Source organism: Cornus florida, unplaced genomic scaffold (genome assembly GCF_030987335.1).
Source record: "Cornus florida cultivar Cherokee Brave unplaced genomic scaffold, ASM3098733v1 CherokeeBrave_3.0.0_Hap2_Chr08, whole genome shotgun sequence".
Taxonomy (NCBI): domain Eukaryota; kingdom Viridiplantae; phylum Streptophyta; class Magnoliopsida; order Cornales; family Cornaceae; genus Cornus; species Cornus florida.
In genome coordinates, this window is record NW_026775578.1 from 29,238,370 (window position 1) to 29,265,328 (window position 26,959).

General features: G+C 38.9%; 1 protein-coding gene across 6 annotated transcripts; it reads left to right on the plus strand.

The window, feature by feature from the left end:
- On the plus strand, nt 1-26,950 carry LOC132271033 (uncharacterized). 6 transcript variants are annotated; one of them, XR_009469641.1, is made up of 4 exons: nt 1-235; nt 444-5,665; nt 18,197-18,286; nt 26,753-26,950. XR_009469641.1 is itself a non-coding variant. In XM_059772271.1 (3 exons), exon 2 carries the CDS (start codon nt 454-456, stop codon nt 5,623-5,625), a length of 5,172 nt encoding a protein of 1,723 aa, XP_059628254.1. In that variant the 5' UTR covers nt 1-235; nt 444-453; the 3' UTR covers nt 5,626-5,665; nt 18,197-18,808. The 6 variants fall into 6 exon arrangements, 1 of the variants encoding a protein (XP_059628254.1); XR_009469638.1 differs by lacking the exon at nt 26,753-26,950 and adding an exon at nt 24,691-25,110 and having other exon boundaries at nt 18,197-18,745; XR_009469637.1 differs by lacking the exon at nt 26,753-26,950 and adding an exon at nt 24,746-25,110 and having other exon boundaries at nt 18,197-18,745.
- The last annotated feature ends 9 nt before the right edge of the window (nt 26,951-26,959 follow it).

Consider the following 26,959-nt stretch of genomic DNA (forward strand, 5'->3'; position numbering starts at 1 on the left):
AAAAAAAAAAAACCAGAAAACCTGAAAATTATTTCCAAAAAATTGAAAAAAAGAAAATGCAATTAAGAGCTGACGAATCACTGAAAAAGACAGGAACGCAGTATTTTCGGCTTTTAGGCCTTTTTTAGCTTTCTCAGTTAGTAGTTTCGATCTTTCTCAAACTCTCTCTCTCTCACTCACTAAACCCCCAAAACACACCAGATTTCGCTTCTCAGAATCTCTCTCTCTCTAAAAGGTACGCTGAATCTGAACTTTGTCTCTCTAAAAGTACAATTCAGGGTTTCTGTTTCATACATGCATCACACGATTTATAGTTTCCTAGATTGTACTGTATAGTTTAGATTTATACAGTTCGGTTGTTAGGGTTTATTATATACGTGTATGTATATGTTTGATTCTGTATGCAAACGAAGTTATTGCTGATGAAGTTGAAATTTACTCAGATTCTTGACTATGGACGAGACTGATGATGTGGTCTCAGTGACTACTGTCTCAGAATCTGGTGTGACTGTAGGCGAGCCTACGGTGGATGAAACCCTAACCGAACCTTTGGGTCATGAGGGAAATATTGAGGGGGCTTTGCAGGGGCAAGAAGTAGATGAAGATGAAGGGGAGATAATGGTGGAGGTGGTGGGTTCTGATGTGTTTGTTGATGGTGTCCGTGATCATGGGGACGAGGGCGCGGTGAAAGAGGGTTTGGAAAAAGAATTGGGATCTATTGATGATAAGGGCGGTGGAATTGTTGATTTGGGGTCTGGGGAAGTGGGAGCTCCGGGTATTCAATTGCAGGATGGTAGGAATGAAAGTGGATCTGAAGGTTCTCAGAATGTTGCAGGGTCGTCAGGTGAACAGACCCGTGTTGATGTTGTGAAGGAAGCTGCAGTGGTGGCGAATGAGGAGGCATCGGACAAAGGTAAGGAGTTGATTGATGGAAAGGGTGATGGTGGTGGTGTTATAATTTATTCCAAAGCTGGTGTTTTGGATGGTCAGGCTCAGGCTTCTGAAAATGAGTCTAGGGGAGGAGATTCTTCAGTGAATGCAGCATCATTGCATGATCAAACCCAAATTGTTACTGCGACGGGCATGCACGGAGATATGGAGTCTGTTGACGGTGTGGCTGGTGCACTTGATGATTTGACGCCAGTACAAAATTCTGGAATCGAGTCTGTGGTTGTATGTTCTTCACCAATAGCAGAATCCTCAAGTGGGCAAACCCATGTTGCTGTGGAAGTTGGTACTGAGGAGGGTCTGAACCATAAAGATGAAGTTCCTGCTGACGTCGTGGAGGTAAATTTACATTATTCAGAAGTAGATCAAAGTTCAGAAGTTAGGGCGATTAGCAAGGGGAGGAACAAAGATGATTCCGTTCATACAAATGCTGAATCTTCGAATCAACAAGCCAAAGTAGCTGTTGTAGGGGAAGTAGGGGTGATGAACAAAGAAGAGATTTTGCATTCAAAAGTTGAAGTTACCGGAATTTGTTCAGTAGAGGATCGGCAGATGATGGTTGAGACTGCTGGTAAGAATACAGAAAGTCACTGTGATTTGAGTGCAGACCCAATATCCTCCCCCGAGCATACTAAACCTGTTTCTCACAGTGAAGTTGCAACAGTTGATGGCAAGTGCTCTTTGGATTCCAATGTTGAAGCTCCCAAAGTTGTTGGTTCCAGTGGGACTGGTGGGAATATCGGAGAAATTAATATTCTCTATGCAGACTCAGGATCCTCCATCAAACAAGCCCAAGTTGCAGCTAGTTCTTCTGCATCCCTTGACAGTAAGGTTTCAATTTACAATGTTGAAACACATGTTACTGGCGGAGGAGAAGTTTTGACTACAGAAAACAAGGTGACTGGTGCTTCTGTTGAGAACTTAAGTTATGCAGAAGATCAAGAGTTGAGGGTCAAGACTGTGTGTGGGGACTCCAGAAGTAATATTGCTGTATGTGTTGAATCAGAAATTTCTAGTGAAGGAATCCAAGTTGTCAACGGCAATGAAGTTGCAGCAATGCATGGCAAGGTCTCAGATCCTAAGGTGGATATTCTAAAAACTAATGATATGGATGGGACAGACCGTACAGAAGATGATCAGAAGATGAAGTATGAGTCAACATGTGAAAGTGCTGGAAAAGACGGTGTTGCACTTGCAGATCCGGAATCTTCTCATGAACAAAATTATGCTGCTGAAAGAAGGGAATCTGCAGCAATGGACCTGGAATCCTCTGGTGAACTGAACCAAATTGCTGTTAGAGGTGACATTGAAACGATAGAAGACAAAGAGGTTCTGAAGCTTGATGATGAGGCACTTTGCAGTGTGTCTAAGATTGATTCTAGTATTGGGAATTCATGTTTCTCAGAAGCTGATCAAGATCCGGCAACATCTGTAGAACACATTCCATTTGTTAAAGGAGAGAATGCTTCAGTGATGGAAGGTGAGAAAGTTTCAAACTCCAAAGTTGAAGTTTTGAATGATGATACAGGTTATTTTCAGAAAGATGAAAAGTTGAACAAATTGACAGTTGGTGGAAGCACAGAAAGGGACAGTGTTGCACAGGCAATTTCAGAGTCATCTGACAGGGCTGAAATTGACATGCAATTGGATTCTTCAGTGATTGATTGTCAGGTAACTGTTCAAGTTTCATCATGCCATGCATCGGATGGAAGTACTCCCATTTTAGGCAAAGTGGAAGAGTTGAAGGTTGAGAGAATGCATGGAAGCAGAGAAGAAGATATTGTTGCAGGTAAAGATACTTCTGTAGGTGTTGACTCTCCTCCAGTTGGCAATCGTAGTGCTTCTATTCCGGGAACAAATTCAGATAGTTTTGAGGTGAATACATCCATGCAAGATGAGAAACAAGAGACAGTTGCCCAACTAACTGCAACTGCAACTCATACTCAGAAGGTAGATGGGGATCAAAGCATTAATCCATTGAATGCTGGTGAGATTTCAGACCAAGGGGCTACTGATGTGGCACTTTCAGACACAGTTGTTGAAAATACTGCTGGATCTCAAGCTGCACTCAGCAGTGCTTCTTTCCATAATGGGGATTACCATGTTTCTTCTTGTGATAGTGACTTTATCACTCCTATACAAGATGGAAATCATAATTTAGCAGTTCATTTTGCAAGCAATGACATATCTTTATCACATGGTGATCAAATCATGGAAACTTGTGTTCCTCATGTGGTAACTTCTAATGATGCGGTGAATCAGGCCATTGAAGTGAAAGATGGATCCTGTGAGGCAGATAAATACCAGATATTGTGTGCTCATGCTCCTGAAGCAGAGGAGTCAAAATTGAATGATGAGGCTATTGCGGGTAGCCTGGTTGTAGATTTGGATACCTGTCTCAACAAAGACATAGTGTGGAAGTCACAAGATGGCACTGCCGAGGAAAATAATTATTTGCCAGATGAGTCCTACTGCATGGGGGATGATGCTCCAGGAATTGAAGGAAATGTAGAATTGCATGTTTCAAAGTCCGTAGATGGGAGTGTGACAGGTGATATTTACCCCATTGGTTCAAATGTAGAGCAAGGAGTAGAAGTTGAAGAACTATATACTGATGCTGAGCAGGTTGATTTACTCATAGGGCAAGAAATAGAAATCGGAGAACAGGCTACTAATACTGAACTGCCAATAGTCTCTGATGAGAAAATTAAACAGGCAGCTCCGGAGCCTGGAAAATTTGTAAAATTGCATCAAGCTGGTTATTTGCTGCCATCAGAAAACGAAGGCGAGTATTCTGTGTCTGATTTAGTCTGGGGTAAGGTGAGGAGCCATCCCTGGTGGCCTGGACAGATTTTTGATCCTGCTGATGCATCAGAGAAGGCAATGAAATATTATAAAAAAGACTGTTTTTTGGTATCATATTTCGGGGATCGAACTTTTGCTTGGAATGATGCTTCTTTATTAAAGCCATTTTGGACACATTTTTCCCAGATAGAGAAGCAGAGCAATTCAGAAGCATTTCAGAATGCAGTGAGCTGTGCCTTGGAAGAGGTCTCCAGACGGGTAGAATTGGGGTTGGCTTGCTCTTGCATACGAGAAGATGCTTATGACAAGATTGAATCTCAAATTGTTGAAAACACTGGGATCCGGCAAGAATCAAGTCGAAGATACGGTGTTGACAAATCTATGGGGGTGAGTTCTTTTGAACCTGATAAACTTGTGGAGTTTGTAAGAGCACTGGCACAGTCCCCATCTGGTGGTGCTGATCGGCTGGAGCTTGTGATTGTGAAGGCTCAGTTGTTGGCCTTCTCTCGTCTAAAGGGATATTATGAACTTCCTGAAATCCAATTTTGTGGAGGATTGTTGGAAAATGAAACAGATGCTTCAGAGTCGAGCGAAGTGATTGAGCATGCTACTCCTGTTGCCAATGATCATGAGCAAGTCAAGGGGAAACCAAAAATTGAAAGCAGCTCTTCCCATAAAAGAAAACACAATTTGAAGGACAGTGTGTATCCCAACAAGAAAGAGAGAGCCTTGTCGGAATTAATGGTCGATATAGCGTATTCACCAGATAGTGAAGATGGGTCAGATGGGAAAGGTACAGGTCAGTCAGTTTCACAATCTTCTGGCAAAAAACGAAAGGCCGTTGACTCCATCACCGATGGTTCAGCGATGCAAGATAAGAGAGTCAGTTTTTATGCTGCCAAAGTGTCTCATACTACATCTCCAATTCCTAAGCCATCGTTTAAGATTGGTGAGTGTATTAGTAGAGTTGCAAGTCAACTGACTGGATCCCCATCAATTCTGAAGTGTAGCAGCAGTGACAGACAAGTTGGTTTTGATGGTTCTTTACATGAGAACTCCCAAAAAGGAAGGATAATTGTTCCAACTGAACACTCATCTCTAGATGAAATCCTATCGCAACTTCACTTGGCAGCGCGGGATCCCATGAAAGGGTACAGCTTCTTAAATACCATCACTTATTTCTTCTCTGGTTTTAGAAATTCAATTGTTTTGGGTCAGTATTCAGGAAAGCAGAATTCATCCATGGGAAAAATGGGTGGTGGTAGAAAGAAAAAGGCATCTCATGCCATTATTGGGTCTCCTGAAGAATTTGAGTTTGACGATGTGAATGACTCTTATTGGACAGACATGATTGTCCAAAACAATCCTGAAGAGGAACCATCAGGCATTAGTCAGAACCAGGGAGAGTATCAGCTAGTGGCTTTTGAGCCAGATAAATCCCTTAAACGGAATCGTAGATCATACTCTAGGAAGCGCTATGCTAATGGGCACCATGAAATGACAGAAGAGGAACCAATCGGGTATATTGATGAGAGGAAGCAAGATTTGTCTCCAACTGAACTTCTATTGAATTTTACTGAGGGTGATCCAGTTCCTTCAGAAATGAATCTGAATAAAATGTTTAGGCGCTTTGGACCTTTGAGGGAATCTGAAACTGAAGTTGATAATATGACCAGCCGTGCCAGGGTGGTCTTCAAGAGGTGTTCTGATGCAGAAGTTGCTTTCAATAGTGCAGGAAAGTTCAACATTTTTGGGCCAATGATTGTTAATTACCAGCTCAACTATTCACCTTCACAGCTCAACTATTCACCTTCAATCTTATTTAAAACTGTGACTCTTGCAACAACAGAAGACCAGGATGACGCAATGTGATGTTTTTGCTCTAGAAATTTATGTGATTGGGAAATTTCAGGTAAATTGTTTTGCTCCCACATATTTTTGTCTCTTTTTTTTTTTTTTGGACTTATTTGATGTTTGGATTCTTTGATTGGAATTGGTATTGGATATGCTTGATTACAACTCGTTAGCCAATTTTGGAGGAAAGCGTGTCAAAGTTAAACAATGCTTATTTCCTCTTCCATGCGCTCCTTGTGTTTGAGACTGCTAATTGAAGGCATTAGAGGGGGAGGCTGGGAAGGCTGAAGAGGATACGGATGGTTGAGTTGGACTAATTCTATTTTTTGTAACATTTGATGTTCTTTTTATATATTTATTTTTGGCATTTAATTGATGTTAACAATTTAATTTGGATATTTCTAATTATTTTAAATTTTAAAAAATTTAAAAGCTTCTAATCATAAGGATAAGTGACTCTCTTTTTGTAGGTTTCCAAATCTAAATGAGAGAAAGAGGTGGGCTAGAGTGAGATAGACAAGGACGGTAAAGCTAAGTCAAATCTTTATGATGCATTATTGTCAAAGAAAAGATCAAAATAATTAGATTCAAAGAATTAGAATAGTAATCTAAAATGTAGGAACATTAACCGCAAAAGGCAATGTATATATATATATATATATATATTTGGTAAGGAAGAATCAATACACCCGCTAGCCCCTTTGGAGTCTTGGATGGTGCGCAAATTCCAGATGCACACAATCGCCCGCAAACTATGTGTATCATTTAAGTTTAGGCCTCACCTTTGGTGAGTCTCGAACCAACAATCTAAGGGGAATACTCCCAAAGACCTTACCAAACGAGCTAGTCCGTGTGGGCAAGGGCAATGAATTTATTGATACACGGAAAAGGAAAATAAACATGACTTGCTTACAAGAAACTAAATGAAAAGGGGGAAGCTATAAGCTGTAAAACTTAGAAGACAATGAGATAGACTAATAGCTATTAAAATTGTAGAGGATACACCTATATTAGATATAACCAGTGTGACTTGTGTATGCTCTATATTTTGGGGGTCGTGGTATCAAAAAATACAATGTATATAAAGTCATGAACGTATTTCATGGGAGGTGACTTAAGTTGGCACATCCAATGAATTGACATGTATTCATGGAAAAAACACTATATTATTACCAACTTACAAAAATAAAGAAAATATATTATGTATAGTCTGGTCCAATATATACATAAATAATTATATATAATTATGTAATTAGGCCTTTCTTATGTTTGTATATATTTTCCCTATTTCATTTTAGGGTAATAGAATGAGAATACATATATTGTAGCCTCCATCAGTCTCTCTCTCCTTCAGTTTCTACATGGTATCAGAGCACCGATCGGTGCCGCTTGAAGTTGTTTGTTGACATGCCGTGAAGAAGAGGGAGTCGGTGTGTTGGCCTCTTCGTCATAGCAAGTTTTTTTTTAGATTGTGAAATTTCTGATCTGTTTCATCGTCGCGACCCAGTTCTTTGCTGACGCTGGAGTGGAATTTTTACTCGATCGTGTCGCCCTGTCTTGTAGTCACCATCTCCATCACAGGTGTTCGTCGTTGCTGTGTGTTGCCGTCTGTCGAGTTGTTGATTGTGTTGAGGCGGACTTGGTTTGGATTTTGTGCTGTCATCGTGCCTGTGTGGTGGCGTCATTATTAGATCGTCATCTTGGTTCATGCATCGGTGAAGGTGTTTGCTAGCTTCGTGAGACTCGGTTTGTTGGTCAGTGGTTGCCGTCGTCTTTTTGGCCGGAGGTTGCAGAGTTTGTTGAAGAAGAAGAAGCAGAAGTGGGGTGTGTTTGGCTACTGGTATATGTTTGTCCCAAACTAGTTTAGTCTATCCCGACCGAGTGTACATCTAAACCATTTTCAGATCTGACTAAGTTACAAATCCGATTCATTTGAAGATCCAACTCAACCCGTATGTTGACCCAGCAGACCCGGTTCAGTTCAGATTTTTGCCTCCCTGGTTTCTTCTTGGGACAGTGAGTTCTCTGTGATGTTGCTTCATCCGGGACTCGGGACCAGTACACCTTTTTTTGTGTGCATTCTTCAATTTGTTCTTGGTCAAATGGCAGAATCTACTACACATTCCATTGCACCTAGTAGAGAATCGAACGCATATACTTACTGCGGTCTTCCTAATCACAATGTCAAGTATTATTGGGACCGTCATGGGAAACCAAAATCATCTGCCTATGCACATCAGGTGTCCTCTACGGAGGATGTTCTTTCATTTGCTCCACCTACTAGCTCTCACCAGCTAATTCCGACATGATCACTATTCCCCATGCTGAGTATGCTCAGCTTATGACTCAGAAATGAACATCCATCTTATCTACCATGGTTTCTTTCTCCCACTCAAGTACGCCTGCATGTCTCTTTTCTTCCCGTCACAGTCCCTGGATTCTTGACTCTGGCGCATCCGATTATATGACTAGTAGTTCTAATTTATTATCTGATTTTCATTCTGGCCCTCCATTTCAAAATGTTACTCTTTTTTTATTTTTTTAGTTAGCACCAGGAACTCACCTAAGCAGGGTCCCTTCGGGACCCACCCTAAGCTCCAAACTTGGGGGTGCAGAGTCTCGCCCCAAGGATACACCGGGTAAGTCAGGGGTGATAATGGGGGGGTTGGCAGGGATCGAACACTGGCCTAGTGTGAGCCAGTGCCAAGCACCTACCAACTGAGCCAAGCCCCCGGGGGCTTCAAAATGTTACTCTTGCTAATGGCTCATCAACTAAAGTTTCGGGTTTAGGCACAATTCATCTTAGTTTTTCTGTGTCTCTCGTCTGTCCTAAATGTTTCTCAATTTCCTTTCAATTTGATGTCTATTAGTAAACTTACTAAAACTCGCCATTGGTCCGTTATATGTTATCCCACATGTTATGTCTTTCAAGATCTTACGACAAAGAAGAAGATTGGTACAGGACATGAAGTAGATGGCTTGTATTATCTTGATTTCGAGCATTATTCCACTGCTCTCCAATCCTCTTTGTCTCCTTTTCAGTGGCATTGTCGTCTTGGCCACTCGTCACTCTCTGTTTTGCAACGTCAAGTCCCAAGCCTTAATCGTGTTTTGTCTCTGTCTTGTGAAGCTTGTCAGCTTAGTAAGCATTGTCGTGTATCTTTCAAACCTAGAGCTAATAATTATGAGGCTAATCCTTTTTCAGTTAGTTCATTCAGATGTATGGGGGCCAATTAGGCATACTTCTTTTAATGGATTTTGTTATTTTGTGACCTTTGTGGAAGATCATTCTCGTATGACTTGGTTGTTTTTAATGAAAAATCGCTCCAAGTTATTCGTCTCTATTTTTCAAGTATTTCGTAAGAAATAAAAATTCAGTTTGGGTGTTCCATTAAAATTTTACGTTCTGACAATGCCAAAGAATATTATTATTTTCGTGCTAAAGGCATCATTCATCAATCATCATGTACTTGTAGTCCTCAACAAAATGGAATAGTTGAACGTTAAAATCATCATCTCTTGAATGTAACTCATGCTCTCTTATTAATCGTATGCCATCGTCTGTGTTACAAGGGAAATCTCCCCATTCAATCCTGTATCCTGATTCAACGCCATTTACTCTTACTCCTCGAGTCTTTGGATGTGTTTGTTATGTCCATAACCTTGGATTGGGCTTGACAAACTTGACCCTGTGCCATTAAATGTGTGTTTCTTGGGTATTCTCGCACTCAGAAGGGTTATCGTTGTTATAATCCCCCTCTCCAAAAATACTTTACGAGAGCGGATGTCTCTTTGTCCGAGTCTGTCCCATATTTTTCTGATTACAGTCTTCCTCTCGATATTAATCCTGTTCAAAGTTATATATATGAGAGAGAGAGAGAAGTTTCAGACTTGTATATTCATCATTCTAAAACCTAATAAAGTGTACAAGCCTTATATAAAGAGTACAAGTCTTACTTAACTACACAAGGGTCCCTATCAACTTTCCGTAATTACATAATGGCCCAACACTTATATATATATATATATATATATGTATATAAAACATTCTAACACTCCCCCTCAAGCTGGAGAATATATATCAAATAATCCCAGCTTGGAACAGATAGTTCTTAACCGATTATGACCCAATGCTTTGGTAAACATATCAACTAATTGATCTTTAGACTTCACAAATGGAGTAGAGATGCTTCCACTTAATATTTTTTCTCGAATGAAGTGATAATCAACTTCAATATGTTTGGTCTTCTCATAAAACACAGGATTTGATGCAATGTGAATTGCTGCTTGATTATCACAGAACAATGGAGTAGGAGCCTCAACTATCAACCAAGTTCTTTTAGAAAATGTTGTATCCATGTCAACTCACTAGTGGTATGGGCCATTGCCCTATATTCAGCTTCAGCACTAGATCGAGCTACCACCGTCTGCTTTTTACTTCGCCATGTAACAAGATTTCCTCCTACAAATGTGCAATAGCTTGTAGTAGATCTCCTATCTGAAGGAGAACCAGCCCAGTCAGCATCTGTAAAACCTTCCACCCTGAGATGACCATTTGATTTATATAGTAACCCTAAACCTGGAGCTTTCTTGAGATATCATATAATCCGAAGAACAACAATCCAATGTGGCATTCTAGGAACTCCCATGAACTGACTTACAGCACTGACTGCATATGAAATATCAGGTCGAGTGATAGTGAGATAAATTAATTTCCCAACAAGGCGACGAAACCTGCCTGGGTCATTAAATAGATCACCCTCATCAGATACAAGTTTTGTATTTGAATCCATAGGAGTATCAACCAGACGACCACCCAACATACCTGTTTCTTCTAATAAATCTAACACATATTTGCATTGGGATAAACTTATACCCTTCTTGGATCTAGCAACTTCAATGCCCAAGAAATACCTAAGTTTACCCAAGTCTTTAGTGTGGAATTGATATTGCAGAAACAACTTCAACTTAGCAATTCCTTCAGAATCATCACCTGTGATCACAATATCATCTACATATATCACAAGAAATATGAAGCCAGCTTTAGTGCGCTGGTGAAACACCGAATGGTCAGTCTGACATCTCTTAAGACCAAATTTTAACGCCACCTCAGAGAATTTTCCAAACCAAGCCCGTGGAGATTGTTTCAATCCATACAAAGCCTTTTTAAGGCAACAAACAGTGTGAAGATACTTCCCCTGAGCAACAAACCCAGGTGGTTGCTCTATATAAACCTCTTCTGTTAAGTCACCATGCAAAAAGGCATTTTTAACGTCTAACTGAAACAGAGGCCAATGTCTATTAGCAGCAAGAGAAATCAAGACATGAATAGAAGAAATCTTAGCAACGGGAGAAAATGTCTCGTCATAGTCAATACTATAAGTTTGGGTATAACCTTTGGCAACAAGACGTGCTTTTAAATGCTCAACAGACCCATCTGGAAGATACTTCACAGTATATACTCAGCGACAACCAACAGGTGTGACATCCGGAGGTAATGGAACAAGATCCCACGTGCCATTCTTATGCAAAGCATCCATTTCATCTTGCATTGCGTTCCTCCAGCCCAAATCAGACAACGCATCCTGCACAGTCTTAGGAACGAATGTAGTAGACAACTTAGAGGAAAAACAGGAGAATGATGGCGATAAGGAATTATAAGAGACATAATGAGCAATGGGATGGTTCGTAACACATGAGCGAGGAGCTTTACGAAGTGCAATAGGCAAGGAATCAGACACAGTGGAAGGCGCCGGATCCAAAGACTCTGAAGACGATGGAGGAGGCACGGCAACAGATGGCTTTGGTCTTCGAGTGTACACCTGTAACGGGGCAAATGAAGGAACAAGAGATCGAGGTTGGAGAGAGAGTGAGGGAAGAGGAACGGCAGAAGGAGGCGACTCAAGAGTGATATCAAGAAGTGAATCAGTATCTGAAAAATATGGGATGGACTCAGAAAACGTTACATCTGCGCTAATAAAGTACCGTTGAGAAACAGGACTAAAGCAGCGATAACCTTTATGAGAGCGAGAGTAGCCAAGAAATACACACTTTGTGGCACGTGGGTATAATTTATCAAAACTAGGACCAAGATTGTGGACATAACATACACATCCAAAAACCCTAAGAGGAAGAGAAAACAAGGGAGAATCAAGAAATAAAATAGAATGTGGAGATTTGCCATCTAATACAGATGACGGCATACAGTTAATAAGATGACAGGCAGTAAGAACAGCATCACCCCAAAACCGTTTAGGCATACGCATATGAAACAAAAGAGCACGAGTTACTTCTAAGAGATGTCGATTCTTACGTTCTGCAACTCCATTTTGTTGTGGAGTATAAACACATGAATTTTGATGAATAATTTCTTTATCACTAAGATATGTATCAAATGGAGTTGAAGAATATTCCTTAGCATTATCAGAACGTAGAATACGAATTGGACATCCAAACTGAGTTTTGATTTCTTTGCGAAATTTTTGAAAAATTAAAAATAACTCAGAACGATCTTTCATTAAAAACAACCAAGTCAGGCGAGAATAATCATCCACAAATGTCACAAAATAATGAAATTTATTGATTGAAGAATGTTTTATTGGACCCCATACATCTGAATGAACCAAATGAAAAGGACTAGAGACACGATTATTAACCCTAGACTTGAAAGACACGCGATGGTGCTTACTAAGTTGACAAACTTCACATGACAAGAATTTCAAATGACTAAGACTAGGAACTTGACGCTTCAAAACTTGAAGTGACGGGTGATCAAGGCGATATTGCTACTGAAATGGAGACAGAGAAGACTGAAGAGCCACAAGAGAAGGTTTGAAATCAAAATAATATAAGCCACCAGCTTTATGCCCCGTACCAATCGTCTTCTTCGTCTTGAGATCCTGAAACACACAAGAACTAGGATCAAATGTAACAGAGCACTGGAGAGATTTAGTAAGCTTACTGATAGACATTAAATTAAAGGGAAACTGCGAAACATGTAAAACAGACGAGAGAGACAATGAATCACTAAGTTGAGTTGTCCGTAAACCTGAAACCTGAGTGGATGAACCATTAGCAAGAGTAGCACTTTGAGAAGGATGTACAGAATGAAAATCAGATAGAAGAGAAGAACATCCGGTCATATGATCAGATGCTCCAGTGTCTATGATCCAAGGACTGCGAGTGGAAGACAATAGACATGTGTGTGCAGTACCTGACTGGACAAAAGTAGCCGTGGAAGATGAATTAGATGCTTGCTTATAAGACAAAAACTGAGTATACTCATCCCGTGGAACAGGAACTGTATCTGATTCAGCTACGTTGTGCGATCCAGAAGCAACATCATTCGGAGAAGAGGAAACTTGATTGGCATAACTAGATGGTTTCGCATGAAGATCCCAACAAAAGTTCACAGTATGATTAGAAAGACCACAATGGGTACACTTTCTGTATTCCCTGCCACGGCCACGTCCTCCACGTGAATCACAACCACTATGTGTGGAGCGTCCCCCACGACCTCCACGATAAGTATTATGTTCACCCTTTGAAACCACTAATGCTAAACTCTCACCACTCTGTCAAGTATTTAAATTTGAGGTATCACTTGCAAGTGTAGCACGCTGAAGTCTAGAAAACACCTCAGCAAGAGATGGAAGTGTTGGACTGCTCATAATCTGTGCACGAAAAGGCTCATATGCTGATGATAAACCAGTAAGAAAACGGACAACATTAAAGTCCGCATGCTGTTGTTGCATACTGCGAACATCACCTGTAATGGGCTGATACATATTCAGCTCTTCATAGACTCCCATAACTTTAGAATAATACTCTTCTATACTTTGAGTACCTTGTTCAAGATTGAAGTACTGCTTACAGAGCTCATAAACACGAGTGATATTACCTGTCCCAGAATACAATTGCAGCAATCTGTCCCATATCTCCTTGACAGTAACCAAATAAAGTAGAGTTGATCTAATTTGGAGTTCAATACTGTTTATCATCATAGAGATGATCTGAGCATCTTCCTTTTCCCATGTATCAAAGGAGGCATCAGTTGCCTTGGGTTTCTCTTTAGTCAAATGAGAACCAAGACCTCTGCCTTTGAGGAAAATGGCAACAGATTTAGCCCACAATATGTAATTCTTCCCATTGAGTTTAACTGAAGTCATGGGAGAATTAAGACTGTTTGTGGGTGAAAGTAAATCTGAACTAGATGCTATGTTGAATCCAGCAAAACAGAGAAGAAAAACGGAAGGAAAAAAAAAAAAATAGATTCTGTATTCTGGCCGAACCTGGAAAACGGGTCGGATCTTGAACCGGGTCGGACCTGGACAACCGGGTCGGGTCTGGTCAACGAACCTGGTCAAACGGGTTGGACTGACCTGGACTATCCAGGTTTAGCAAACCAGGGTTGAAGTAGCTATAACCGTGTAGCCAAATAGAGGTCTTCTTCTTCACACTTTCACAGACGCCGGGGCATAACGCGGCGGCGACAACGGCGATCAAATCACAAGTAACGGCCGAATCAATAAGCAGCGATCGCTGCAACTTCCGGCCAACAGAGATGAACCTCACCTCTGCGAATCAAGATTACAGAGGTCGTCGAGCTCGCTGGCAACCAAAGAGAAGCTGCCGGCGACGACAAACACTGCAGAGACGACGACGAACACGGCAGAGACTACGACGAACAACTCCCAGATCTGACGACGAACAGGGAACCGACGGTAGAGATCACCAACACCACAACTGCAATTCAAATCTTATACAATAAGAACCCAATTACAGATTCTCACACCCATGATCGTACGCTCTGATACCATGTTCAAAGTTATATATATGAGAGAGAGAGAGAGAGAGAGAAGTTTCAGACTTGTATATTCATCATTCTAAAACCTAATAAAGTGTACAAGGCTTATATAAAGAGTACAAGTCTTACTTAACTACACAAGGGTCCCTATCAACTTTCTGTAATTACATAATGGCCCAACACTTATATATATATATATAAAACATTCTAACAACTCCTGAGCCATCTTTGCCACCTCTTCCCTTTGTATCTCCCGTGTTATCTCCCATTGCCATTACTCCTGATCCTGCCCGCTTTGTTACCCCGTTGCGGGTATATACTCGGCGGCCCCAGTTGCCTACTTTGTTTCCTCCGTCTTCTTCGAAGTCTTTGGACCCGACACCATCTGTTATGTCTGCTTCTTTACCTATTGCTTTACATAAAGGTTCTCAATCTTGTGTTACTGCACATCCCATTTCTAACTTTGTCTCATATAATAATGTATCATCGTCTTTATCCTTTTTTTTATCCAAATTGTTTGCTACCTTTGTTCCCAAGACTTTGCAGGATGCTCTTTCTAATTCAGCGCAAAGCCATGGTAGATGAAATGGATACCCTTCATCATAATGGGACACGGGATCTTGTTCCCTCACCTCCTGGTTTCTTCTATCCGAGTCCTTATTTCCATTGCTGCCAATTGTAACTGGTCGTTGTTCCACTTAGATGTGAAAAATGCCTTCTTACATGATGACTTAACTGAAGAAGTTTACATGGAGCAACCACCTGGGTTTGTTGCTTAGGGAGAGTATCATCACACTGTTTGTCACCTTAGAAAGGCCCTGTATGGATTGAAACAATCTCTAAGGGCTTGGGAAAATTCTGTGAGGCATTTTTAGCATTTGGTCTTAACAAATGCCAAACAGATCATTCGGTATTTCACCAGCGCATTAAAGCCGGTTTCATTTTTCTTGTGGTGTATGTAGATGATATTGTGATCACAGGTGATGATTCTGAAGGCATTGCTAAATTGAAATTGTTTCTGCAAAATTGGTTTCACACTAAAGACGTGGGTAAACTTAGATATTTTTTGGGTATTGAAGTTGCTAGATTTAAGAAACGAATAATTTTATCTTAAAGGAAATATGTGTAGGACTTATTAGAAGAAAAAGGTATGTCAGGCAGTGATGCTCCTATGGATCCAAGTATAAAAACTCTTATCAGATTAGGGCAATCTATTTAACGAGCCTGGTAGATATCGACATCTACTTGGGAAATTATTCTATCTCACTTACCGACCTGACATTTCATATGCAGTTAGTGTCATAAGTCGGTTCATGGGAGCTCCTAGAGTACCACACTGGAATGTTGTTATTCGGATTATCCGATATCTAAAGCAAGCTCCTGGTTCTGGGTTGCTGTATAAATGAAATGGTCATCTTAGGGTGGACGATTTTACAGTGATGACTGGGCTGGCTCTCCTTCAGATAATAGATCTATTACAGGCTACTGCACATTTATAGGAGGAAACCTTGTTACATGGAGAAGTAAAAAGCAAACGGTGATAGCTCGGTCTAGTGTTGAAGCTGAGTATAGGGCAATGACCCATACCACTAGTGAGTTAACACGGGTAAAACATTTTCTAGAGGAACTTGGATTGATAGTCAAAGCTCCTATTCCATTGTTCTGTGATAACCAAGTGGCTATTCACATTGCATCCAATCCCGTGTTCCATGAGAGGATCAAGCATATTGAAGTTGAGTGTCACTCATTCGAGAAAAAATATTAAGTGGGAACATCTCTACTCCATTTGTGAAGTCTAAAGATCAACTAGCTGATATATTTACAAAAATATTGAGTCATAATCGGTTAAGGACTATTTGTTCCAAGCTTATATTATATGATATATATTCTTCAGTTTGAGGGAGAGTGTTGAAAAATTTATGTATATATATATAGATATTGACAAGTATGTATATATAAAATGAGTAATTAGGTCTTTCTTATGTTTGTATATATTTTCCCTATTTCAATTTAGGGTAATATAATGAGAATACATATATTGTAGCCTCCGTCAGCCTCTCTCTCCTTCAGTTTCTACAGTAATAATCAAGGAATTATATAAATGAGTCATTATATGAAATTGTGGTAAAGGGTAATAAAACAAATATTAAGCAAGGTATCCACAGTGTTCAATAACCAATTTGAATTAATTGTAGGAAGATCCTTTTGGAAGTCATTTACTTAATGAACGTATTAATAGAAAATTGCGTTGGTAAACAAAAATATTTTTACATGGTTACATTTTAAACTACCAATGTACATAATCTGTTGGACCTTACATAGAAAATGGGTTCCTATAAAACTTAAAAAAAATTCTTCAACATATGTATGGATATACCAAGACTAGAATTAGTACTAATTAATGGTTTCCCATAAAAGTAGGATAACGCCAAGGGTAAGCGTTGGGTTTATAACAATTTACAATAGTTTTGAATGAAATAATAAAGAACACAAGAAGATATTCAATAGTGGAGAAATACATTAGAATGAAAAGGCTTAAAAATGATTAGGACTAAAATAGAATATATGGAATTTTAATTTAATAAAGTTTTACACCGTTACAATATAATGTTAAATATTCATGACCAAAGGATCATTCAAATTATCAATATTTAAGATCAATAATGTAAAAAGACAGGAAGATAGATGGTGTAACAAATAGAATTGGAACAAGTTAAACAAAAGGGAGGCATATTAGCGGTGTCTTGTGTAATACTACTAAAAATATCATTAAAATTAAAATTTCATAGGTCGGCGGACATTAGGCTAGTTAATTCGAATTGGGCATTAAATTCAAAACAAGAACAACAAATTCATGTAACTGAAATGAGTATGCTGAGAATTGTGACTAAAAGAGACAACCTGTGAGGGAGAAACTAAGAGTTACTTGTATTAGTGCAAAATAAGAGATTGCATGCTTAGATGGGGTGGACATATCCATTGTAAATTTGTAGATTCAAAAAGGAAGATTAATTTGCATGGAAGATAAGAGACGTAGACCGGGCGAACTTATATGGTTTGAGTAGTTAAAAATGAGTTTTAAAACTTATATATAATAGGAGAAATGACTTGTAATAGACAAAATGGTGAAAGAGAATTCATGGTTGAAGGCATTTAAGGGGGATGGGAAGGCTGAAGAGGACAGGATAGTTGACTTGAGGTTAATTCTACTCCCCCTTGTTCTTTTATTTTTTTATTTTGGGGAGAGACCCGGGGGGGGGGGGGGGGGGTTTGTCGGGTGATGGGTGTGGTCCAGTTCTCCATCCTTCCCCACTGACATCTGGTCTATGAGGTGAGGGATATCCAGCAATATTCTGCATTAAAATTTAAGGCTGTGATGTTTTTTTACATTCAAAGGATCCTGTGCACCCTTTAATGAGCTCGATGACCTTTGATCCCAAACATTGACCGTAGGTCCTTACCTACCCTCTGTACGAATGATCAAGAAAGTCAGGTTCGCTTGTGATGCAGAAAATATGAGTCATTTATGCACTCAACTAGATTCAGTTTCATCCATTGGCTTCTATTCAAGGGCAAAAGTGATGGGTTATTAAATTATGATGCTGCTATATTATTTATTGCCCTTTGTTATAGTGCAACTAATTTATTTGCAATTTCTTAATTTTTCATTTATTAGCAACTCCAAATAGTTGGGGGAATACTTTATTCTGTTGAATTTATTTTATTTTTATTAGTTTTCTCTCCATTGCCTTCTATATAATATTGTGTTCATCTAATTGTTAGTTTGGACAATGGCTGAGAAGTGATCGGGTGTAATGCTGAATGATGAAGCTATGACAACATGGTCATCCCAATGGGCTGCTGCTGAAGAAGGTAACCAGACTCTAATTCATCTGGTTATCAAAATGTTCTCAATTCCTTGTGTTCAATGCTCTTCTTGTTTTGTACTTAACAAAGATGTGTGTTGTCACACTACCTTGGCATTAAGATCTCTTATGCTTCACTTAGTGTGATGTTATCACTATCAATTAGCCAGCAGCCATAACTTTTATCCACGACGACTTTGAGGTACTGATTAAAAATGGAATTATGGAACTTCTGGTCACTCATACTCTATGGCTGTACATGTGAAATGAAGGATATTACTCTGTGATGGAACCACTTTGGAGATCAGGCCTTTGTCCAGCCAAGAATTCGAAGCACTGACCATATTAAATGTTGAACTGGAAGTTTATCAGAGCATGATGGTGACATTTGATTAATGCTCCTTGTTCATTCCAAGTTTTGTCATGTGATATGCATTCTCTCCCTTCAGGTCACAAATACAAGCATGTAAGGTTTATTGAAGTATTTGTTCTTGGCTTTATTTTAATGTTGATTTTCATTTATATTCAATTGCTTCAAATTTCTTGCATTACTTGGAAAGAAAACGAAAAGGAAACTTTTATGAGTGAGAGACAACCAAGTAAATGGTTGGCCGCGTTTAGTTAGAGGGAAGACAGTGGTTTGTGTTGGGTAATAATGTAATTACAAGTAGAGTTGGGGACAGATTGTAAATAAGCAATACGGTAAATATATTTATATATATATATATATATATATATATATATATATATATGTACGTTAATGTTTAGGGTTCTCTGTACGAAGACTTATCAATAAAAAAAAAAGGGTTCTCTGTACAGAGAGAATTCCCCCAAAAATATTTCGCCTCTCTCTCTCAACATGGTATCAAAGCCAAAGGTCTCGAGTTCAAACCTCATCGTCACCCTAATAAAAAAAATTGAAAAAGTACATGTTGGACCAAAAGAAGGCAACACGTGAGGGGGTGTGTTGAAGGATTTATATTTTTAAGTTATACCCTCTCTAATAGCTTAAACTTTTGGAGTAGATGGTATTTAACCGTATGAAAAATGGATAACTGTCGTTGAACCATCTCCTTTTGCATTGCCTAGTGGCTAGGGATGTTTGGGCCACGGTTTTTACTATTTTCAGTGTTCATTGGGCTGCGCCAGATTCCACCATGGACATTTCATTGCTTGGAGGGGTTGTAAAGTGGGTAGTCAAGTTCGAGATGCTTTTAGGGCTGCCCCCTTGTGTTTGTGGCGGGAGAGGCATAGGGTGGTATTGTAGATTTTGTGGATTTCTTGAGACTCTAGTGGGTTTATAGTTTACCCACTAGTGCACTTATCCTTTGGGCGCGCTTCCCTTTGAGCATTCCTTAATGAAACTTTTACTTGCCGAAAAAAAAAAAAAAAAAAAAAAAACACGCTGCATGTGATTGAGTTAGCTGTTGCTGCCTTTGCTCTCAAGACGTAATACCTTTATGGGAGGGTTCCCCCTACACCCCCACCAAATTGGAGATGTCAAGGATGGTTTTTTGATTAGATGATTTATTTGAGTGGGATACCCTAATATTTTCGTGGTTAGTGGCCACTTGCTTGTGGTACTCAGCATTGGCTTGGGCTGATCATGTGTGGGGTGTTGGTCATAGGTTAATTAAGAAGATCATAGAGAAGGATGACCTAATATTTTATCGGTTAGTGTTACATTTATTTGGTGGTACTCGAAGTAAATGGCTAAGGGTGGTCATTTGTGTTCATATGTACTTTGCAGTTAAGTTGACGCCAAGTATAAATGGCAAGTGTATTGAGGATTGCAAAATGTTGAAAATTTACATTGTACTTGTGAGTTTGGTTAGAATTGTTGGCGAAGAAAAGTTAATGCAAGCACGGATGTAGTTGCACACATGAAAATGAAGGCCTACACAGCTCTAGGCCGAACAAAGGCCCTACAGGATCCTGGATTCGTTTACAATTGTTGGCACAGAAAAAGTTAATGCAAGCATCACTATGGATACCCACATGAAACTGAAGACCTTCAAAGCTCTAGGGCAAACAAAAATCTCTGTAGGATCCTGGACAAACCATGATCCCATCTGCATGAGTGAACAAAAGGCCCAGTACAATGATATTCTAGGCTACTGACCACTGAACAATCACTAATCCATCCAGAGGTGGACTGAACTAAAATTAGACATCTACTACTTGGAGAATGTATCTCCCGTACAACCTTATGGATAGCGTGGCTTGACCAAGTAACCAATGGGTCAAATTCTGCTACATTCACTTCCAGGGCGGCTTGCTGCTATTATGAACTAGTAGAGCTAGGTCGGCTCAGGAGTCTATTCAGCAATTCAGTTTCCAACAGTGAAATTGGTTATCAAAGAAGGTGGTCAGAAAGTTCTTCAACAGCCGATATCACCTGGAGCTTGATTAAGTTGAATAGAAGCAGAGTTAATCAGAAGACAGTGTTAGGTAGCCAGCACATGGAAACGAATGGAGAGACTAAATACGTTAGAAAAGTAGTATAGGGCAATGTATCAGATATAAAAGGAAGATAGAAATCTTCATTTTGGGTGCACAGATCTTGCAACTGAAGGATAAGTTTTAATGGGCTTCAAATGTCTCATTCTACAACTTTTGCAACCCTCTACTTCTGGCTACTGTGCTATCAATAACCACTTTACATCATCATTCGAGACAAACATCAGTATCCACATCCAAGCTCCTGTTTCTCCTATGAATTGCATGTCTCATAGCACCACTTCAGCATAGAGATGGAGCTTATCCAACAGAGGGTTCCAACTCTTTTCGAAAAGTTGTAATATTAGTAATATAAATGAGGGATCCTTGAACCAGTGGATGGAATTATTCTTTTCCAATTGTTTCCTTCTTTTTTCCTTATTTAATGAACCGGAGGATGGAATTATTCTTTTCCATTTATTTCCTTCCTTTTTCCTTATTTAATGAACCAGAGGCTTCTTTTATCCATTATATTAAAGGAATAAATAATGATCTGTATCAGATCGGAGATAGGAACTTGACAAAACAAAACAGTTAACACTTTCAATCTAGTGGTTAGCATCGGTTGTTTGGGATCACAAATTTTGGAAGGCTATCTTAGTTAATTTTTAGCTATTTTGAAACATGATGATGCACTATGTTATACGCGATACATGAAAGATATGTTGTGTGACCATCGAGTGGTCCTATATTTTATGTATCTAGTGATCTTAATATTTACTAGAAAAAAAAAAAAGGAGGAATACAATAGAGGATTTTCTTTTAGCGAAATGAAAAATTAACTTTTCTTCCCCACAAGAATCCTGAAGCCATCTTGAAATATCTCATGAGTTGATCTAATGAATAATGATGATGGAATGTGTGCTGGACAGAATAACCCCTTTCTCTTTCCATTTTGGCTTATTTCTCATATTTTTCTTACTCGTTGCCATCATGTTTTGGAGACTTACTGATTTATTTCCCAAATATTTATCCCATACTTCTTGGAAGTTGGATTGCTTTTATGTGTAGACATCATTTCTTTGGTGTGGGTTCTTGCATATGATTAGATAGGGGAGGTGTTACACTTGAGCAGAAAAACAGTAAGGCATAGCAGATAGGGTAGAAATTAGGATCGAGTCAATCGACTCAATAGAAAGAATGGCAGTGTGACCCACTAGAGACGAACAGGATCAAAGCCTCATATGAATTAGAGTCAAGTATTCATTGAATTTAACTCCACTTCTTGGTCTCAAGTCTTTTGATTTTTAAGACTCGGTGAAAGTGTATTTATAGTCCAGGATGAATGAGGTGATGCCCACGCCGACATGATGGTCTGGGCTGGTCATTAATGCTTACCCTATATCGAACCAAAATGCCTCACGTGCACAGTGCTCTAGTACTGTCTAATGGAACAAAGTGAGGGAATGAACTTCCTCTCATACAAGCCTTTTCACGGTGCATTAGATACCTCCATGTACGAGAACCGTGATCCTACAGCGGTGATTTCATGTGCTTGATGTGCCTAGCTGAAGGACCGCCATGTCATTAGGGAATGTCATTTGTGAATTAAGAAGTGTCTTATCTTGGTGTCAGAATGAAGCATTCCAAACCAGTTGGGATATGCCATGTCCCAGCACCTCGAGGTGGGTTTTGTCAAATCAGCTATGTGCCATTGAGTATGCAATACCAGTATACTTCAATGAGGGCCTTGATAAAACAGCCATGCATTGACCTTATGTGCCACCTTCAAACTTAGGCCACACACTAATGGCATGTCTTTATAAAGTCCTTGAGAGTTCAAAAGAGATCCCATCTGAGGTGAGGTTCTGTGTAAGATGTGAATTCCTCATAACATTAACGACGGGAACGCATCGGAGAAACTGATGTACCAATTCGATCCGTGCTTGTGGAATTGGGGAGTCTGATTAGAATCGTCCGCCTTGCACCCACCCCCTGAGTATATGCTTCGATAACACAAGTGTTGACTAGAAACCTCTGGTAAAATGCCCTCCTGTAAGCAGATAAATTACATTGCATAATCCGTTTTAGGGATTGGCGATTTATCCACTCATGAAAATCAAATTGAGGTCTGTCTGCAACCAAGGTTATGGACCTGAATTTTTCTTCAAAAGCATAACTTCGATGAAGTTGCCTTCGTGAAAATGCCTTTGGCAGTTGCGGCCTTGAGCTGATGGTCCTGCACATCAATATTTGGCCAAAAACTTCTTAATATTAATGAGCACTTTGATGGTACATAATTAATACGAGGGTCTTGAAGCCCATAATTAGTAACTCTGATTGTTTTTTTGACTTGCTATATGAGTAATCTAGGGGTATGAATACTTTTCTGACATCTAATCCATAATTGTAACCATTTTAGGAAATTCATCATTGTACAAAATATATTTACTAGTGACCAAGGGCAAGACTGTTTCAGGATTGGTAGCTTTTGGACCCAGCCCACTATCTCAGTGGTTTTCAGAGGTCCTTAAAGTGCACGTCTGCATTATTTAGTGCAAACCCAGACATTGAAGTGGTTTTTGGAGGAGGATTTGAATTTGTAACACTCGATCCGTAAAAACCTACCAAGGAGGAATCAACTATCGGATAAAGAATGTATATATTGAAAACTCATAGCACTCAGCTTCTATACAGTTCATCAAATGACTGGCAAAACATCAGTAATTAGATTTCTTATTCTTTTACCATTCTTTGAGACGCACATTGAGGGATTACATTGAATCAAGACAGATTGTTTTCTTCTCTTTCTCTCTTTGGTAAGAGTCCTCACAAACCAAACCCCCCAACAAAACCCACCCCCCCCCCCCCCCCCCCCCCCCCCCCACACACACACACACACACATTTCAATTTGTGCACTCTTATCTTTCTCTCATTTGTGTAATGTTGACTGGTAATGTATATATGGAATTAGGTAAGGTTCTCCTGCTGCAACACAGATGAAAAGGATCAAACCTGACTTGTTTATGAAATCTCAATACTGTGAAACCACTAAAATATATGTTTCCATATGTATTATATACAAAATATGTCATTTTCTTAGATATGGCATACAACTGAGGGTCATATTTTATCAGCCAGGAGTAGACTCAGTAGAGACATCGAAATGAACATGTAAAATCTCTATCCAGGGAAGAAAGGAAAAGAAAGAAAAGAACTGTAGAACTGGTGTTTTGTGCTTTTAGTTGTATAGCCTTAGAGCTAACATACCATTTTGGTGCAAGATCATAAACTTAATGCTGTTGCTTTTTAGTTTGGACAAATCTGCATCACATCTCATTGTTATTTTTTAACCCAGTAAGATATGCTTGATTTGTTTTGCATTTATGGTTATCCTGAGGGGAAATCAGACATTATTCTTCAATCTGCGCTTTACAGATCATGTACATAATATATTTTGTATGTAACTTTTTGGTGTTGCCTTTGGTGGGGCTCTTGTTTGTAGATCTCTTTGTTATCCGAAATTATATGCTGTGCTTTTGGGGCGTTGCACTCTTGCCTTGGCTTTTCTTATTTTGAATCGGAACTTTCATATCATTGCTACATTTTTTTTCCTTACAAGTGCATGTAAGAAAGCATATATAACCTAAACCAATGCACTCGCCAATGTGGGAGGGGGACTGGGCAGGAAATTTACTACCTGTGAGGACATTATTCTCGATTGTTTCCTGCTGCAATATATACTGCTTCTTTCACAACTTGGAAGTGTTGTAATGTGAATTTTACTTGGTCTATTTCATATTTCTTAAGAAAATTCGGTTACTTTTTTGGTTGAAATTTCATGTCTCGTTTTTTTTTTGCCCCTGGGACTTTAATAAGATCGCTTATTTTTTTTGCGTTACAAATCGCTCATGTGGGATGTATTGTGGGATACAAACATGGATAAGAATGATTATAATGCAATTCTACAGGATGATGATATTGTCATTTTACCATTAATTCATGAGAGTCCCAACTCCTTTGCAGATGGAGGGGATCAGTGGTCGCATCTGGTCATGTGATACAGAATTATATGCATTTGCAGAGAAATTGTTCGTTCTCAACATTTGGTAGACTTTAAGATCATCTGATTGTGAAATATATGAACTCGTGTCAAGTTAACCTGCGTTACCCGGTGAGGCTCTAGCATTTAGAAAGGGAAAACTGATTTTTTCCAGAATATGTTGCTACAGTGAGTGGCTACTTCCGACTCCGAGTGGTAGGATGTTTGTTATCTTTTTCAGAACTATTATGTTGAAGGGTTGCATTCACTCGTTAATTTTTTTGTAAATATATTGTTGTGAATCATATTGCAATAATGTTTACTAATGTACACGTATTCCTAAAGGAAACTGTGTTTGCATGCATTTTTTTTTTATTATTATTATTTAATCCTGGCAAACTAGGGGAAGGGTGGGTGCTCTTCCAATTAGGTCACTGGATAATGTCATTTTGCATGCATTTCTAACAATAGAAGCTGAAAATGAGATTGATGGTTTTGGGGAAATTATCCAGTGGCCTAAGTGGAAGAGCATCCAACTCATATCAAAATATTGCTCTAGATTTGGGGAAATTGTCCAGTGACCTAATTGCATTTTTTAGGGTAAAATGCAAAAAACCCGACTGAATTATTGCGATACTTGCTATAAATCACCTAAACTATCAAAATTGCAAAAAACTTTTTGAACTATACAATTTGGTTACAGTTTATTCCATCCGGCGAACTGCTGGCCAAAATATGAATGTGATCTAGAAGCACGCACCATGATATATGAAAATATGGACAATATTGCCCTTATAAATTCAAGGGGTTGATTATGATGGGGGTGGGGGGCGGCGGAGTGGTGTTAGTGTTGGGTGAGGTAATCGTATTTTAATTTGTCCTTGAAATTACAACAGTGTATTAGTGTCAACGTGATTTTAGTAAGGGTATAATTGTCTTTTGATTTTTTGATCAACCCACCTATCGAATTTGGGTAAACTATAACAAAACAATAGTTAAAGGGATGTTTTTGTAGTTTAGAGAGTTTCTTGTAATACTCCAATAATTGAGGTTTTTTTTTTATTTTTAATGCGTTTTACATTTTATTTTTTATGTTTTTTGATGAGCAAGATAGTATCTGTTGTTTTGACTAAAGAAAGAGAATTTTAATTTAAAGATAATGTATATACACATACTTTTATCCTCTACAGTGATTTGATCATCTTCCAATTTATAGATACTATTGACGCTTGAAAAAGAAAGAGTAAAAAAAGGCATATCTACATTTTACTTATTCAATTAGTCGTCATGTGCGAGTCAAACGGAAGACCGACTACTTTGTTACATCTATCCACCTATGCCCCAAGTATTTAGCCCCAAAAAAGTCCCTCCACCTCTCATTCACAAACCCCATTGCCACCAAATTTAAAAACACACTTAATGACCATTTTAATATATTTATTTATCCAAGATATCAACATTCTTTGGATTAGACTAATCGTTTAGTCATTACAGTTTGTCTACAACTCAACGCCGTAATAATCTCTTGGACATCATAACATATCCACCAAATTTATTATGCAGAAATAGTCTCTCCGTGATCTTCCTTCATAGAACGGTGGTCTCCTATTAGCTCCACTATAATTTAGGATTCACTTTATAACTCTCTTTGATCTTTGATCAACACTATCTCTCTCCTCCTCTTTCAAAAATTTGCAGGAGGAATAGGACCATCCAAATTTACTTACAACCAAAATCATGGGTGGTTGTAAAACATGTTGTGAAATTTTCCTAGCCCTTCTTATACCACCTCTTGGTGTCGGCATTCGTTATGGCTGTAAAGTAAGATTATTTCTTATTCTAAATAACACACATATATAAATTCCAATGCTATTGGAGTGTTCTAATTGGGACAATATTGTGCATTTCGGTTATTTGAATTTTCAGACATATATGTATATATGTTGTGATGATTTATTAATTATTATTTTAAATATATTTGATATTTGCAGGTAGAGTTCTGGATTGCTTTCTTGCTGACAGCGTTGGGATATTTACCAGGCATCGTATATGCCCTTTATGTTTTGTGTTGTGTTTAGTAAAACAAGGGTATGTCTATCATATGCACAAGTTTGCTGTGGGTTCGTGTCTTCAATCATTAGATCAAGAGTGACATAATATACCGCGCTCACGAATTATTAATTATTGATACAGCACTC